Source organism: Monodelphis domestica, chromosome 1 (assembly GCF_027887165.1).
Source record: "Monodelphis domestica isolate mMonDom1 chromosome 1, mMonDom1.pri, whole genome shotgun sequence".
NCBI classification, from domain to species: Eukaryota; Metazoa; Chordata; class Mammalia; order Didelphimorphia; family Didelphidae; genus Monodelphis; species Monodelphis domestica.
Window position 1 is genome coordinate 112,346,626 of NC_077227.1, and position 17,730 is coordinate 112,364,355.

A 17,730-nucleotide genomic window follows, 5' to 3' on the forward strand; every position below is an offset into this window, starting at 1 on the left:
GGCAGTGAACAAAGTTCACTGCAATATTTTTAAGTTGCTAGTATGAATAACAAATGATAAACCTCAGTTCCTTAAGTGATTGCATTAGTAAGAAACTACAAAAATTAGCCTATGCCATGTAACTAGAGACATGACATTAATTTGTATATGTGGTTTTTGGAATCAGTATCATTACTTAAAAATAATATCTAAGTCTGTTATAATCATAATTAAATAAAATTAATAATGAAGATAATGTAATACATATCCCAAGGTAAAAATTCTTGTGCTCACAACACATCATTCTTATCCTAAAATAATTTGCTCCCATATCCCTGACTTTTCACCTTCCATTAGAAACCTGAAGAGATTGATGCAGGAAATTATGTCTGTATATATGTATGTATAGAGTGAGAGAGTAGTCTCTCTGCTCCCTATCTCCTCATCTACCTCCTGCAATCCTTAGGGTCCAGGATTCTCTAGACTAAGAGACAATGACAGAGTTTAAAAAAAAAAGACCTATTATCACTATATTCCTTAAGTTGGAGGAGATAGTGTAGACCCAGGCCAAAAGTGGCGTCACAGGAAGAACACAGGACAGTACAAAAATGGGAGTCCTGTGTCCTAGGGCTAAGAAAGAGTACTATTTTTAAAAATTGTCAGATAAGGTTTGGCCACCAAATATAAAGACTTAGCTAGAATATCCTTCAATTTCTTTTTAGCAAAGATTTTAGTTCATATATGACTACATATAATAAGTGCTATTTTCTAGGACATCTAAGGGTACCGTAGATAGAGCACTGAATCTGGAGTCAGGAGAACCTGAGTTCAAATCTGGCCTCAGCCACTTACTAGCTGTGTGATGCTAGGCAAGAGGAAGTTACTTAAACCTGTTTGTCTTAGTCTCTTTATCAGTAAAATGAGCTACAGAAGGAAATGGCAAAACACTCTAGTATCTTTGCCAAGAAAACCCTAAATCTAGTCACAAAGAGTAGGACATGACTGAAATGTCTCAACAATAATGAAGACTTCAATTCTAATAAGAATTTTCTCATTTCTTTGCATGGCTGGGAAACTACGGATACAAAACACTGCATATACTGTCAGATTCAATTGATAAGCTGTTTAATTTTACTTGTGTTTTTTTACTCCTTTTTTCTTTTTTATTCTTTATTACCAGAAATAAGCAGGGGACAAGCAAAGGGTACAGTTAAAAAAGGTGATAGGAAAGCAAAGGACAGCAATAAAACATTTTAAACTATCAACTGTACATTAAAAAAGAGATTAAATTGCAATTTTAGCTGTGAAAGACTAAATATCTGCTAAACAGATAATTGAATGTACTTACTTGCAAAGATATTGATCCAGTGTCTTTGTTTTTGCTTAAGAAGCTAGAGATGGATAAATTCAAATCAATGCTGCTATTATCAGCTGTGGAACCAGTGCCTGAATCAGTATCATTTTCCTTTTGATTCTCAGGTTCTGAATGTAGTGAAGTTTCAACTTGGGATGGCATGCCCATTTCCCCTTTTTCTTTTGTCTCTTCAGAGTTAATGTTAATACTGGGTATGAGAATAGGTTGAGGTTCACTGGGTTGTGAAGCTACAATAACTTGAGGTTCAATTTTAGTGGGTATTTCACTTGGAAATTCTGTTTGCTCTATGTCTAGCAGAGGTTGATGAGCATCCTGAGTTTTACTTTCTACTGACTTTTCACCAGTATGCATTATTGTGTTTTGGACCTCTATTTCTTCAGTGCTACTTGTTTCCTTAATTTCTTCAATTTCATATGTTATTGGCTTCTCACCAATAACTAAGAGGTCCCCTGAACTATTGATTAAATGGTCCTCACTTCTGTTCATAACATATATACTCTCATTTTTACCTTCTACAGAAATATCTATCCTTGGTACCTGGGTTTCCTCAATACCACTAACCTCAGGATCAACATCAAGCTTAATTTGTTTTAGTTTTTTGTTTAATTCAGTCATTTCATTTTCATTATCATTCTGAGCTTCCTTGGCATTGTTTTCAACTGCCTTCAGGTCTAGATCTAATACTTCCCCTGTTTCCATTGTTTCTGTGTCATCCACCTCACCTTTGGTGAATTCAGTCTCTTCTATTTTATCCTGCACTTCTATTTTAAATCTAACTTCACTATCAGTTCCCTGAATGTCTGCTTCCCTTACATTTTCTTCTTTCTCTCCAGTCTCTTCAGAAACCAGTTCTGCTATATCATCAGCAGTGTCTTTAATGTCAATTGTTTTTATTCTCTCATTTTTAGACAACTGATGCTCTTTCTGATCCTGTTCTTTCTCAGGTTTTAGATCAGCACTTATTTTGGAGGTTATAGGTGGATCACTGTCTTTTCTTTCCATCACTGCATTTCCTTCCCCCCCACAGTCTTCCACTTCTACTGTCTCTTCTACCTTGAATAGGTCCTTCTCTTCTATCTTATTCTCCTTAATTAATCCTGTCCCATTTTGGAGCTCTACAACATTTTCAAGATGATCAACAGCAATGTCTTCATTACTTCTCTCAACAATTTTTTCAGGCTCACCACCAACAGTTTTCTCATTAATAACACTGTCTTGAGCTTTGTCTCCAACAGCGTTACGTTCTGTTTTTTCTGATACAGATTCCAGAACACAAGCATTCTGTGAGAGTTTATCTTCTTCAGAACTGGCAATACTGAGGTCAGAGGAGGCACGCTTATTAGCAGGTATAGGCTAAAAGATATTAATAAGTGAAAGATGCTTAGTATTTTTTAACTAGATACTAGATTTTTTTAACTTAGATATTTTCCTAGATACATTTTGAAAGCATAACACTTGTGATAATATCCAAAGGAAAAGTCATTCCCTTCATAATAAACTTAAAAATGAGTTTTGTGGAATCTCCACACAACAAAGCAGAGAACCTATCATCACAATCAGGTCTGAAGATAGGAAATAACAGTATTTCAAAGTAATATTATACTGTTCATTCTCTCCTCTGCTGTTAATCAGCTAAAATATGAGGAAATAAACAGTTAACACCTGCTTTAAAAAAAGTTAATTCATCTCTAACTTTTTATTTCAACCAATAAGAAAGAGTAAGAGCTAGTTAATAACAAATAGCAGCAATGAGATCACTACTCTTGGGAATCCTGACCAAGTTTATATTTTAAATCATTTTTATGACTGGCTGTTAGGTGTCCTTATCACACATGCCTTGGAATATCAAGTTGCTAGAAAAATTTTAACTTTAATAATTTAATAGGTAAAAGGCACAACTATGCCCACCTGTTACTGCAGCAAATATCTTAAAATTTTTACATCATTCCTTAAGAAAACAAATTTTAAACAAGATTTTTCATCAATACAAAATTGCCATAAAATTAATTTTAAAATGATATTTTGCAACAAAGATTACAGTTGATATTTAGCATAATGGAAAATTCTTCAATAAATGGCATTTTACATTATTATACTGACCAGGGAATTCTCTGTTTCTTCATCATCATCATCTTCTTTACCATCTTCAACTTCTTCTGTTACTTCAGCCTTTGCTTCTGCAATCAATTCTCGGATTGGTTTGTTGGATGTCACAGTAACAAAAGGATGCTGTTTGCCATTGAAAAAATTGCCTCAGTCACAACTAAAGTACTTGCAAATAAAAACCTAGGATCCTAGTTCTGTCATAAATGATCTGTGTTACTGAAGGCAAACTGCATAATTTCTCAAGAGTTTCAATCTTATCTACAAAATTAGAGTTTCAGACTAAATGACCTCCAAGTTTACTCCTAATTCTAAGAAGCCTTTAATTCTATGATTCTATTCTGGTAATTAAATAATTTGGCTGGATCATATAATACCATCAAAAGCATTTTTGTTGTTTTTCAGTCATTTCAGTCTGGTCTGACTCTTTGTAACCCTATTTGGAGTTTTCTTGGCAAAGATACTAGAGTGGTTTCTATCTCCTTTTGTAGCTCATTTTACAGATGAGGAAACAGAGTTAAGTGAATTGCCCAAGGTCACACAGCTATTAAGTATCTGAAGACACATTTGAATTCAGGTCTTCCTGATTCTAGGCCCAGTTCTCTATTCACTGAACCACCTAGCTATACACCAAAAGCATGATAGCATTACTAAGAGTTTTATAATTTGATTACTATATCTAAAACAACTGTTTATTAAATAGGACTGTTTAAAAATCTAAATACACTGGCAACTATTTCATTTATTCTTCAAAGAAAATATTACAAGAAGAATATTATAATGTTGCACTTATACAAAAGTTTGGTCTGATAGGAAGCCAACATTTCTCTTATAATTTCTCTATGAATTAAGTTTTCATTAATTTCATAAGTATTTGGTACTTATAAAGTGCAAAGGTACTGCTCTAACTGCTACAAAAATTATATTGTATAATTAATGATTTTTAGGATAATATACAAGATAATTCTAAAAAAGATATTTTTCCTATTTTTTAACAACATTAAAGAACACTACAAAAAAGTCTGTATTAAATGTATAAAACATTTAAATATTCAAAAATTGATAATTTACCAAAAGCTCTTAAAATATCAATCACTATTCCTCCCTAGGAAATAAAATATATCCAAGCCATATAAAAATACAATAAAAATTCAAAGCAGTGTTGTCTATTAATTAATGGGGGGTTGGGAGGGGAATCTCTCTCACATAAAATTTGGAAAGTTTATTAAGTTTAAATTTCTTACTATAGATAGGGGGAAAGTCATGAACAACAGATATGAGATTAATAGTTGTAAAGTACTTAACACAGAGCCTGGATATCACTTAAGAAATAAAGGTCAGGGGGGCAGCTGGGTAGCTCAGTAGATGGAGAGCCAGGCCTAGAGATGGGAGGTCCTGGTTCAAATCTGGATTCAGACACTTCCAAGCTGTGTGACCCTAGGCAAGTCATTTAACCCCCATTGCCTAGCCCTTAACACTCTTCTGCCTTAGAACCAATGCACAGTATTGATTCCAAGACAGAAGGTAAGGGTTAAAAAAAAAAAAGAAAGAAAGAAACAGGGGTCAGGATGCCCTCCCTCAGAGTCAAGAAGAACTGGGTTCAAGAACCTCCACTTATCCACACATTGGCAGTGTATCTGTGGGAAAATAACTTAACTTTTCAGTGTCTAAGAATTCTCTTAACACTACAAATTACAGAGATGGTATAGCCAAATACTAGTAAGGGAATTTCCTCACCAGAGGAAAAGTTCCTTTTAAATCACAGGTTCACTCCCTATCCTTTATTTTTTTTAGCACAGATGAAGAAGGAAGCATACCATCCCACAGGGAGCCAGTGTGGAGTCAGAATCAGCTGTGCTCAAGTTTTGGCTCTGATTCACATGTGCTGACTGTCTGTTACAGGGCATGGTCTCTTAACTTCTCTAGTGCTCTGGGAAACCCTAGTTGTAGAACTACTACAGAATGATATTAGGAGAGGATGCTTCCTCCACTGATGAAATCAAGCACAAGTCAACAAACAGTACTAGTGTACTTTTGAAGTTATATACAATACTTTTTAAAAATTCCTTAAGAAGGTCTATCAAAGAATGCAATGACACATTAGCATTTTCAACTTATATCTACTGTGCCCCTCTTGTTGGAATAAACACAGTGGGTAATATGAGGTCAAATCCACAAGTTTCCTACCTTTAAGAACCATATGATTTCATTATGTAGACACATATTAAGTTCAAACTGCTTTCAGTACCAAAAATCCTAATTTGAATAATAACAACAACTCAGAACTGTTGGCACTTTAAGGTCTACCAAGTGCTTTCTTAACAAGAAAGGAGTAAGCATTAATATAGCACTTACTAGGTGCCAGGCTCTATGTTAAGTACTTAACTATTCATCTCATTTCATTTTCACAAAAGCACTATGAGGTAAGTAGTACCAGTGTTATAATCTCCATTTTATAAATGAAGAACCTAAAAGTTCTGAAAGGCTACCAGAGAGTAAAACTAAATCAAAACATCCCAGGAGTGATGCCTTTTTTAACAGTTCTCCAGTATTGTACAATTATATACTTAATAAAAAGGAACTGTGATAAAGAGTACATTCAAAGAAAATGAAATTATTTTCCCCCCACAGAAATATGAACAAGATGAAATTTGCTGTTTCATACCAAACTTTTTATCCTACCTGCAGAAGCTGAGAAGTATTCCACCTGGCATCCACATTCTTTTCCAAACATTTCTTTAGGAAGTCCTTAAAATTTGAAGACCTTTAAAAGGAATTTAAACTTATGAATCCACTACACATACTGCATGTCTCAAAAAACTTGCTATCTAAGGCATACAGGAAAGTGTCATAAATATGAGAAGCAGAAAAGGAAGAACACTGGTTCTTAAGTAAGAGGACCTAATTTCTAATCCCACCACTGGCACTCAGCATGTGTGTGCACATACATTCCTTAACTTCCCTGGGCCTTGGCTTCCTAATCTGTAAAATGAAGGTTTTGAACTAAATGACCCCTGATTTCCCTTCCAGTTCTAGATCTACAGGCTTACTTCCCTAGTTAGTTTAAGAGCAATTTCCAAAAAGACAAGTGGTCAGTTTTCAAAAAAAGAAATACAAATAATCAGTAGCAATATGAAAAAATTCTTCAAATCACTAGTAATGAAAGAAATAAAAATTAACTCTGAGGTTTCACTTCACACTTAGACAAAGTTGACAGAAAGTAGAAATATTCAATGCTAGAAGAGAATACAGCAGTTGTATAGCTGTGAATTTGTCAAGGAACTATTAAGTGCCTGCTATGTGTCATGCAATGTGCTAGAGACACTGGGGATACAAAAACAAAAGTAAAAGTGGTCCCCTTGCCCTCAAAGGGTGTGTGTGTGTGTGTGTGTGTGTGTGTGTGTGTGTGTGTGTGTGTGTGTATGTATATGTATATGTATACAGCAACTTATATCTATATAGGCATAAATGTAAAAAATATAAATATGTAGACACATGTATATTCAATGTGGGTGTGTGAAAGAGAAAGAGAAGAGGCAGAGACAGAGAGGGAAATACTAAATAGCAGATTTTGCTGGGGAAGGCACCAGTAGCTAAAAGAATCAGAGAAAGTCTCATAAAGAGGCATATGAGTTATGTAGTCAAGCGAAACCAAGGATTTCAACAGGTTAAAGTGAAAAGAACACAGAGTAGCCCTGGGGCAAAAGCCAGAAGTACAAAGGCATAGCCATGGAAGATGGAGTGTCAAGTATGAGGAACAAGAAGTAGGCCAATATGGCTGGCCCAAAGAGTGGTTAGGGCAAAGTAATGAGTATTAAGATAGGAGCCAAGTTGTGAAAAGCTTTAAATTTAAAATAGAAGAGGTTCTATTTAATCCGAGAGATAATATGGAGTCATTGGAGCTTAAAGTAGGTAAGTAACATGGTCATATTTGCTTTCTAGGAAAATCACTTTAGCGACTTTGTCAAGAATATACTAGAATGAAAAGAGGCTTGGATGAAGCATTACACAATTATCAGTATTGGCTCTATATATCTGATGTTGATGCTACACACTTCCATTTTCTCACTACAGAAATGCTAAACTACATTTTGTGGAATTTTTTAAATTAATTTTGTGAAATGTTTTACATAGCATCAGATATAGTTATTGAAATATTTTGTTTGGCTTAGTTGTTACAAGAACAGATTCTGTGAGTGTGGAGAAGCTATTTTAGAAAGAAAGTGGTATTAAAAAATTCTTTAAAAGAGTAAAATCTATAATAAAAGAAATGTTGGAAAGGTATAAAGTTGCTACCTATTAAGACATACTTCTAGAACCTCAAATGTGGACAAAAGAACCAATATCTTATCACTTCAAAAATTTTCTCTAGTGTCAGAGGCATATTTCACTCTCTCATAACACAAAAATTAAAAATTTTAAATAGGGCTCAATTCTCTCACATTTTAAAGAGAATATACAATTCCATGTAATTGATTTAACATCTAAGGAGTTAGAAACAAAGTTGAAATCACTATTACTTTCTAATTTACACAAATTCTGACCCATGAACTTTACTGTAAATATCCCTTTAAATTTTGGAAGAACTTAAACCCTAAAAACCCTATAAATTTAAAACACCTTACCATTTTGAAGGTTGTGCCAGTGTAGGAGGTTCAGACTTTGCAATTTTCAACAGTACTCGCATTGGATTTAGCTCATGATGAGGAGGTTCTATCTGAGCCATTTCTATCAAAGTGATGCCTAAGGACCAAACATCAGCTTTATAATCATAGGGTCTGTCTTTAGAGGTTTCGCACATAACCACTTCTGGAGCCATCCTAACAGGAAAGACACAATTTAACTTTATAATATGACTGAAAAACAGGGTTGTACCAAGACCAACTAATTATTTTATTATACAATATTATAAGTTTACAAAACTTATAGATAGAATACATAGATATACATACCAATATGGTGTGCCAATAAAAGAATCTCTTCTTTGTATAGTCCTTGTATTTTTGGCCGAGACTCCGAAATCCGCTTTAAATAAATACCCAAAATGTTACTAATTGATTTAAAGATATTCCAGTATAATTCACTGTATTCCACAAATTAAAAAGAAGAGGAATTTTAAGAGTTTACCAAGCCAACACTGAGTAACTTTAGAACACATCCTAAATGTTAAATTTTTTTCTCAACAAGCTCAGTGCTTTTCTCTATCTAAAATATAAGTATAAAGAAAATATCAGAAAACACATTTTTCTCCAACACTTTATATATCTGAATAAAACAAATTTATTCTCTCTTCAGAACCGAAAAATGGCTAAGTCAATGTAAAGTTGAAAAATAATACATCATACTACAATATATACCAACTGATTCTTCTACTTGCTTTGAAATAACAAATATTTTTCTTATAGCTTGAAAAAACAAAATTATATTGAAACAGCCTTTCATATGAGTTAACATATGTATTGTTATCTTTATTAAAATGAAGCTGAAAGAAAAAGATTAAAATATTCTCTGCTTCAAATCTGTCTAATAAGCTTAACATTTACATCTTATTGCATTAAACTGTGAAATTAGACAACTGTCAAATCCAGCATAAAAGTAAAATCTCTATTATGAAATATATATTTAAGAATAAATCTTTAACTTTTAGTATGCTATAGATAATTCTTATAATCAGAAGGCTAAACAATTAGCAAATAAAATATCAGGAATTTAATAACTATATGGTACAAAATATAGTTTTGTTATTTGCTACTTAATGAGAGAAATAATAAATGAAGCAAATAGCAATTATACAAGCTATTTTCATAAAAGTCCTTTGTGAGTTCCACTAAAACTATTCTGATAAACACTTGCCTCAATAACATCATCACATTGTATCACTATTTTCTCCAAGCAGCTCAAAGAACAATTTCAGCTCACTGAAATTATAAGCAAAAATAGGAACTATTTGTATTTCATGGATGAATAAACCAGAACACAGAAACTTCAAGTGATCTGACTTTTTTCACTCTTTGGCATTTAAATAACCTTTTTGGCTTCTGGTTTTATCATCTAAACCATATAACTTCTGAATGTAAAATGATTTTAAAATCTTAATAAGCATTTACTCAATATAAGACATAATGATAGTTATTGAAGACTAAAAAAAATGACAAGCCCAGTTTTTTTTAAAGAATTTATAATTCTTCCAACCAACATATGAAGCCACTTAAAATCAGGCTCCAACCTAACACTTTCTAGGCTGATTTTATGACTGTCCTTCACAATTTTTAAAAAATTAATTTATTAGTTATATTAAAGTTCCCTTGTATCTCCCTACTTCCCTAGCCCCCCCCCACTAGAGAAGGCATCATTTGACCATGTTTCTGTTTATCAGTTCTTTCTTTGGAGGTAGACATTCACAGTTATTCTTCAAATAAAATTTCTGTGACTGTATATAATGTTCTCTTAATTCTTCACATATCATTCTTCATAATTTCATATAGGCCTTTCCATATTTCTTTAAAATTAATTTGCTCATCATTTCTTACCACCCACTTTCTCTTCTAGCCATGTCTGTTCCTAGTATAAGTCCTTCTATATGACTTTTTCAAGGCTATGCTTAAACATTACCTCCTAACAAGGTCTTTCCTGATTCCTTCAGTACTTCCCACCAATCTTCCAAACTTATCAGCTGAATACATATTTCCCCTAAATAGAATGTAAGCTCTTTGGAAAAAAGAAACTTTTATTTTGGGGTCCCCAATGTCCATCAGAATACCTGTTAAGTACTTAATAAATGTTGTTTAATTACATTATAAAATTCTATTGAAAATATTCTTTTAAATTCTCCTGATGATAAATCCATTTTATTTTCACCAGCAGAGGGCTCCAACTATAATTTTTATTGTATATTAAAATTTATTAACATAAAAATAATGCATTTAAGCTATTAAAATGTTTTCTTAAAACACATTCTTAGTGGCCTGATTAGTCATTTCCTTACTTATTTCTTATGAGTAATTATGTGATAAATTCTAAAGTGATAAATCTATGAGAATTAGATTTCAAGTAAAAAGTTATAAAATATAATAACATCCTATAAAGCTTTAAGGAAGACAAAGGGAAAAAAGGTCCTAGAGTTTATGACCAATTTTATTATATATTTTAATGTTTTATCATATATTTTCATTTATATGTTTACAAGTCTACCTAAACCTGAACAAGTCTACCTAAACCTGAGTAATATGATATACAGGGAGTTTTCTACATGCGTCTGGCCCAACTATCTTTCTCCCCAAGAAACAAAAATTATAAGTTTTGTATTAAATAGAAATGTAACTAAGCTTATGCAAATTGCTAAAAGTGACTTTAACAAACATAATTTCTAATCTACTCCTCTAAGGCTATGTGCTATTTGTCCATTCGGTTTCATTCATTTTTCTTCTTATATGGTCACATATGTTAGGTATTCTGTTCTTCAGGATTATTAAATTCATTTATATTTGTTCTTGTCAAGTTTAATTAAATCATAGATTATTCCAGTGAGTTTCCTTGTTTTTATTTTTGTCAATTTGATGAATATGAGTTAATAACACTAGTAAGTTGTTTTAATATTAAATCACCTGATCATCAATGAGGTTGCTCAAAAAATGTCCAAATGATTAACAAAACCTGTGGATCCTTTCTTTAAAATTCTAAATAAATTTTAAAAACCTTATCATCAGGGGGCAGCTGGGTAGCTCAGTGGATTGAGAGCCAGGCCTAGAGATGGGAGGTCCTAGGTTCAAATCTAGCCTCAGACACTTCCCAGTTGTGTGACCCTGGGCAAGTCACTTGACCCCCATTGCCTAGCCCTTACCAGTCTTTCTGCCTTGGAGCCAATACACAGTATTGACTCCAAGACGGAAGGTGAGGGTTTAAAAAAAAAAACCTTATTATCCATCTTGAAATCAATACTAAGTGTTGGCTTCAAGGCAGAAGAACATAAGGGCTATGCAATTGGGGACTTACCCAGAGTTCCATAGGTAGGAAATGTCTGGGGCCAAATTTGAACCCAGAACTTCTCAGCTCCAATATCTCAAACTGTGTACCAAGATTTAGACATGATTTAAATATGAAGGATAACAGCATAAGCAATTAGGGGAACATGAAATATTTTATCTTTCAGATCTATTGATAGGGGAAGAATTTGTGACCAAACAAGGAAGTGTATTATGAGATATAAAGTGGATCATTTTGAAATTATAATAATTAAACATAATATTTTAATAGAATAATTATGATGATTAAATTTACATCAATTTAAAAGATTTTGAACAAATAAAATCTATGCAGCCAGAATTATAAGGAAAGCAGGAAACTAGAAAAAAAAACTTACAGCAGGTTTGTCTGATAAATGCTTCATTTCTCAAATAAATAGAGAACTGACAAAGGGCATTTTCAGAAGAAATCAAAGCTACCTAGAGTTGTGTGAAAAAAATGCTCAAAATCACTATGATTAGAGAAATGCAAATTAAAACAATCCTGAGGTACCACTTCACACTTATCAGATTGATTAATATGACAGCAAAGGCAAATGATAAATGTTGGAGGAAATCTGGAAAAACTGGGACATTAATGCACTGTTAGTGAAGATAGGAACCAATCTAACCATTCTGGAGAGGAATTTGGAACTATGCCCAAAAAGGCTATAAAACTGTCTCTATTTTTTGATCCAGCAAGACCAATACTACTAGGTCTTGTACCACCAAAGAAATTAAAGAAAAAGGAAAAAGGTCTTAGATGTACAAAAATAGCTCTTTCTGTGGTGGCAAAGAATTGGAAAGTGAGGTTATGTCCATCATTAACTGGATAATGGCTGAACAAGTTGTGGCGTATGATTGTAAAGGAATACTATTATACTATAAGAAATAACGAGCAGGATGGTTTCAGGAAAGCCTGGGAAGATTTATAGGAATTGAATGCTGATAGAAACACACTTTTTTACTTTATTTCTTTATTAGAAGATTTTCTGGTCTATGTTTTCTTTGTAACATGGCTAATAAAATGTTTTGCATAACTGCAAATTCATAATCCATATCAAATTGCTTATCTGCTTTCTAAAAAAGAAGGAAAAGCAGGGAGGGAGAGAATTGGGAATTCAAACTTTTAAAAAAGAAATGTTAAAATTGTTTTCACATTTGAGAAAAAAGTATTTTTAAAAAAAGATCTAAAATCAACTCTACTAGTTGGGGGGGTGGGGGGGAAGGCATGTATGACTGGATTTATAAATAATATTATTTTGTTCAAAGAACTTAGAAGGAGAAGACCTAAAACAAAAAGGCAGGAAAATAAGGAAACGTAATTTTTCTTCCCTCACTCTGACAAATTTTTTCTATAAAGAACAAATTCTCCAAAACAAACAAACAAACAAAAAAACCCAACATGTTCTTTTATAAGTTTTTACCTTTTCTTTTTTAATCCTCAAAAAGTCACATCACTTCCTCTTACTAAACAATTGTGAAAACTAATCCTTTTTTGAACATTTCATTTTTGCCTAAGAAACTGTTAGGAAAAAAAATTAAGTAAAAAACTGTATATATCATAGAATAAGAAAACCAGAGCTTTTTTCTCCTTTGACCTAAGAAGAACTTTACAGATCTTCTAGTCTGTTCCCTTATTTATAGGTGAAAAAATGAAGTTTAAGAAAAATTAAGTAGTTTTGAATATTTAAAAACTAAAATTAAAAAGCACACATCATAAAAAGGAGTATATTAAGGAGGAAGGCACTCAGAGCACAAAATATATAATATATAACTTGACTGACATTTAGATGAACTACTTACCTAATTTAATGTCTCCTTCCAATGTAAAAAGAATGTTTCCTGCTTTTAAATCTCTATGGATAATTTTGTTTTCATGTAAATAGTTCAATGCCTCTAAAGTCTGCTTGCAAACTACTTGTATCTGGGATTCTGTTAATGGTCTCTCAAGTTCTATAAGAGAAAAGTACAAAATGCATTTTTGTATTTTTTAGTACTTAATTCCAATTCATACTGTAATTACAGTGATAGATTTTTCAAATTATGTACGTAAATGTACATGTATATATAAATATAATTTTCCTAAACCATGGACATATCACATACCCCATACCCAATAAACTCTAGTAAACTTCCTAATAGCCACATCTGTTTGGAATTCAAAACCTTTCATAACCACACAATCCCTCTTTATCTTTCTAATCTTCTTAAACTTCACACCCCAACAAGAATCTTTCTATCAGTGACACTGGCCTTCTCCTTGTTTTTTAGACAGTATATTCATCATGGCTCTGAACATTTTCACTGGGTATCCTTCATCCCTGCATTGCTGTCCTGTATCATCTCTGCCTCCTGTGGCTTAAGTCCCAGCTAAAAGTCTACTTTCCACAGGAATGCTTCCTGCTTTCCCTTAATTCATATGATTTCCCTTTGTTGATTATTTCCTATTTATCCTGCATAACACCTATTTGCACATAATGTTTTACATATTGTCTTCACTATTAGATTGTGATTTCCTCAAGGTGAGAGATATCCTTTGCCTTTCTATGTATCCCCATCCAGTGCTTAGTACATTGTCTGGCACCCAGTGGGTGCTTAATGAATATTTATTGACCTATAGACATGATAGGAAAAAACCAATGTGAAGTACATTCTCTAACTCTAAATTAAACATTTAATGATAACAAATAAAAATGAGAAATATAAAAAACAAATTGACTTACCAAGCATCACAGCATCTACTGCACCACCAGCACAAAATTCAATGAGAATCTGATATAAATAAAAGAATACAGATCTGAAATTTCATTGGATAAAAAATACAAACTAAGTTTTGAAAAATTAATAAGAAAATTTAGAATGAGACTTTCATATCATAAACTTTGCTATGGTCATCATTGGCATCAAAAAGGCCAAATCAGTCTTTTAGAAGAGAAAACAATCTTATTAACACAAAAACATTTTTTTAATTATAATTCCACTAAACTTTCAAGAAAGCACATACAGAAAACATAGTAATATACATATTTCCATTAAAGTTATAATCACAAGACTTTTGAAAATGTTTTCAAATACTAGTATCTTGTTTAAAAAAACTGATATTTTAACTGAATGGTTCATGTTTAGGTTGATTAAATGTTTCTTGTTCTTTTAATAATATTAACATGTAAACTTTGATACCTGCGTATTAACATTTATAAAACTCAGAAACTAGAACATTAATAATGTGAAAACTAATCTTATCATGGCTGCTAAAATTATTTTAGTGAGTTAGAATGGTGCAGTAGATAGAATACTGACCTCAAAGCCAGGAAGACCCATGTTCAAGTCCTATCTCTAAGACATATTAGTTATATGGCCAGTTAGGCAAGTTACCTAACCTCTCAGCTCAAGGCAACTCCTTAAGGCTATAAATTGCAGGAAATGTTAACTTGTAAAGACAGGTAAAGTTTCTTTACTCAAGAGTTTCTTACACCAATGAAATCACAGGCCCTGTTCTTATCCCATTCCCTTTCTAATAGTTTCAAATAAAGATATGAGGTTCTAGGCTATTCCCAACCTGCTTGATTACTGATAATTATTTAACCTCCCAGTGACCCAGGCAACTCTAACAGTTACTATTATGAATTTGGGGGGAGAGTTTCCACACAGGAGTTCCCTGAACCAGTTAAATCATAGGATTATACAATTAGAGTTGGAAGGCATTTCAAAAACTGTTTAGTCCAACTCTTTTTTTAGATATAGATAGGCTTAGAGAAGTTATCTGACTTAACCAAGGTCAAATAATTATCAATGTTCAAAAAGTCTATGTGTCAGAGGTAAGACTGAAATTCAAGTCTTTCAGATACATCATCATCATCATTGCTACATTTATATAGCTCTTACTATGTGCCAGGCATTGGGCTCTTCTCACTAGCTTGCTTTTTCCTCATTCATTAGCACCTATCTCTAAGAAGAATTTGCATTTAAAACAATAGTATTGATTAAATTAATTATTGGTCTCAGACCAGGATTTTCAAGAGCTAAGTAATAGCACTAAAGGAGAAAAATTAAAAGGTCATCTCATCTACCTAGGGTTCTCATTTTACATTTACAAAAGAAAGTGAAATGACTTGCTGAAATACCCACAACCAAGTTAACAACCCAGATTTTCTGACTGACTATGCCAGTACTCTTTTCACTAATAGAGCACTGCTTCTGTCAAAAGTAACCTTATACATCATTATTTAAAACCTACTATTCCTTAAAAATTACACATACAAAAATCCAAATATTACATATCCATTTTACCGAGTATTAAATTTAGTTTGGTTAGAATATTACAACTCTTTTAACACTCCTAGTAAGTTTTATTTGAAGTAAATTTAGAGCAAGAAATAATGGGAAATCATTACCAACTTTCAGGAAAGTTCAAAGTAAATATCCAACTTTGAAATTGAATTATATATTAGGTAATTAGTGATTTACCTTTTCTTGAGTTATGGAAACTAATTTCTGAATAGCATTCCTTATTTTAATAAACTATTGTGAATTTTAAGTAATTTTAAAAACTACTTTTAAAAGAAGAATAAATAGGCTTGTCAGAGTAAGACCTGAATTGGAAAGTAGAAACATAAAGGTTTTAAGCTTCCTTACAGACATAAATAAAATTCCCCATAACCACACTTAAAATAAATTTAAATGCACCAGGTTTACCTAAAAGTTCATGTTAAAAGTCTAACCTAAAATAATCATTATGAAACCCCAAAATTTACAAACACTGAGAAGCAGCATAATGCAGTGTGCTAGCTGTAGTTTTAGAAGGACACATGTTCAAATCCTACCTTTGATTTATACTGGTTGAAAAATTTCACTAGGAGTTCTGGTTTTTTAAAAAATGTATACACTAACTCTGAAAATATGCATATTTTACATTTTATTAGCACCCTACAATTATAGCAACTCTCCCTTCAGTCACATCAATTACAATGAAAAAGGTTAAGATCTATAAATTCTATTTTTAAACTTTGTAAGCCTTAAGTAGGAAAATGTCAATGAAATAACAATATACTTACCCAAAGATTATTTTCATAATAGAAGGCATCTAGCAACTTGACTATATTTGGATGATCACATGATGCTAAAATATCAATCTCAACCATATAATCTTCAAGTTCTTCTTCAGATTTAGTGTCAATCACTTTTGCAGCTGCTAAAACATTTGTCTCTTTATTCTGGGCCTGAAAAATTGAAGAACAACAAAAAGCATTGCTACATTTAACATTTGTAATTATTTTAAAAAGGTAACCCAAAGGTAAAAATTAATAATGAATTCAGTGATCTGAATTCCATCAATTTGATATTCTGTTCTTGCTCCTGTAAGAATTAAAATAATATTTCTACCAAGATATATATTTTATAAAGTTATTAGAAAAGGTAGACAATCAGTTTCAATAACACTGATTTAGTGGAAGCATTAAGGAAGGAAATAAAGAAACTGACTTCCAAACAAGGTGAGAAGGATAAAGAGAATGCTACTTTAGTAAAGACATTGAGGAAGGAAATAAAAGAATTGACAAAAACAGTTGTAAAGGTAAAGCAAGGAGAGATCATAACTCCCTTACAAGAATCCACAGAACAACCATTAACATGTTACTTTTGTGGAAAAGTGGGTCATGTAATTATGAATTGTAAGAAGAGGAATCAGGAAAATAGGAATAGAAGTTTCAGGAATAGTAATATTGATAGGAGGAATAGGTATTCAAATGAGGTAAATCAAAACTCACACCCAAACATCTGTACTCAGTGTGAGAACTCCCCTCAGTATGGGGGACCCCGGAGCTGTGGACAAAGGGATTGTGATGAATGATGGTACTTGGGAGGGGAAGGAACCTCAAAGAGTCTGGAGATGAATTTTTAAGCCGTTTCAGACCTCATTGCCTTATAGATATTAACTGTTTCAGTTTGTCCCCCTTCTCAGAATGAAGAAGTCTCTGTACCACAATTCTAAAAACAAGATGTATATAAATTTACTACTAACCATTTCATGAGTTATCAAAATTGATATTTTCTGTTACATTATTTTTATCTGTACCTCCCCTATGATTGTACTGAAGAATATCTTTGTTAAAAGCCTATGAACAGCATTTTGTTCCTTTTTTGCCTTTGCTAATTGTCACATATATGATGATGGATGGACTTCATCAAACTGGTTTCAACATGTATAATGGTTTTGAAGAATTGAATTGTCTAATAATTTAAGTTAATTTTAATGAGCATGATTTTCAAATA

The 17,730-nt window shown here is 32.4% G+C and overlaps 1 protein-coding gene across 2 annotated transcripts in view; it reads right to left on the reverse strand.

Annotated features, from left to right (window-relative positions):
* The window catches only part of SLK (STE20 like kinase), a 71,938-nt gene that overhangs the window by 29,851 nt on the left and 24,357 nt on the right, over nucleotides 1-17,730 (reverse strand). For both annotated transcript variants that reach the window (XM_007479076.3, XM_056804423.1), the window contains exons 2-9: nucleotides 16,515-16,679; nucleotides 14,184-14,232; nucleotides 13,264-13,413; nucleotides 8,410-8,482; nucleotides 8,083-8,277; nucleotides 6,140-6,221; nucleotides 3,455-3,583; nucleotides 1,328-2,707 (exon numbers count right to left, since the gene is read on the reverse strand). In XM_007479076.3, the coding sequence (XP_007479138.1) occupies nucleotides 1,328-2,707; nucleotides 3,455-3,583; nucleotides 6,140-6,221; nucleotides 8,083-8,277; nucleotides 8,410-8,482; nucleotides 13,264-13,413; nucleotides 14,184-14,232; nucleotides 16,515-16,679 (2,223 nt within the window). The remainder of the gene's footprint in view (nucleotides 1-1,327; nucleotides 2,708-3,454; nucleotides 3,584-6,139; nucleotides 6,222-8,082; nucleotides 8,278-8,409; nucleotides 8,483-13,263; nucleotides 13,414-14,183; nucleotides 14,233-16,514; nucleotides 16,680-17,730) is intronic.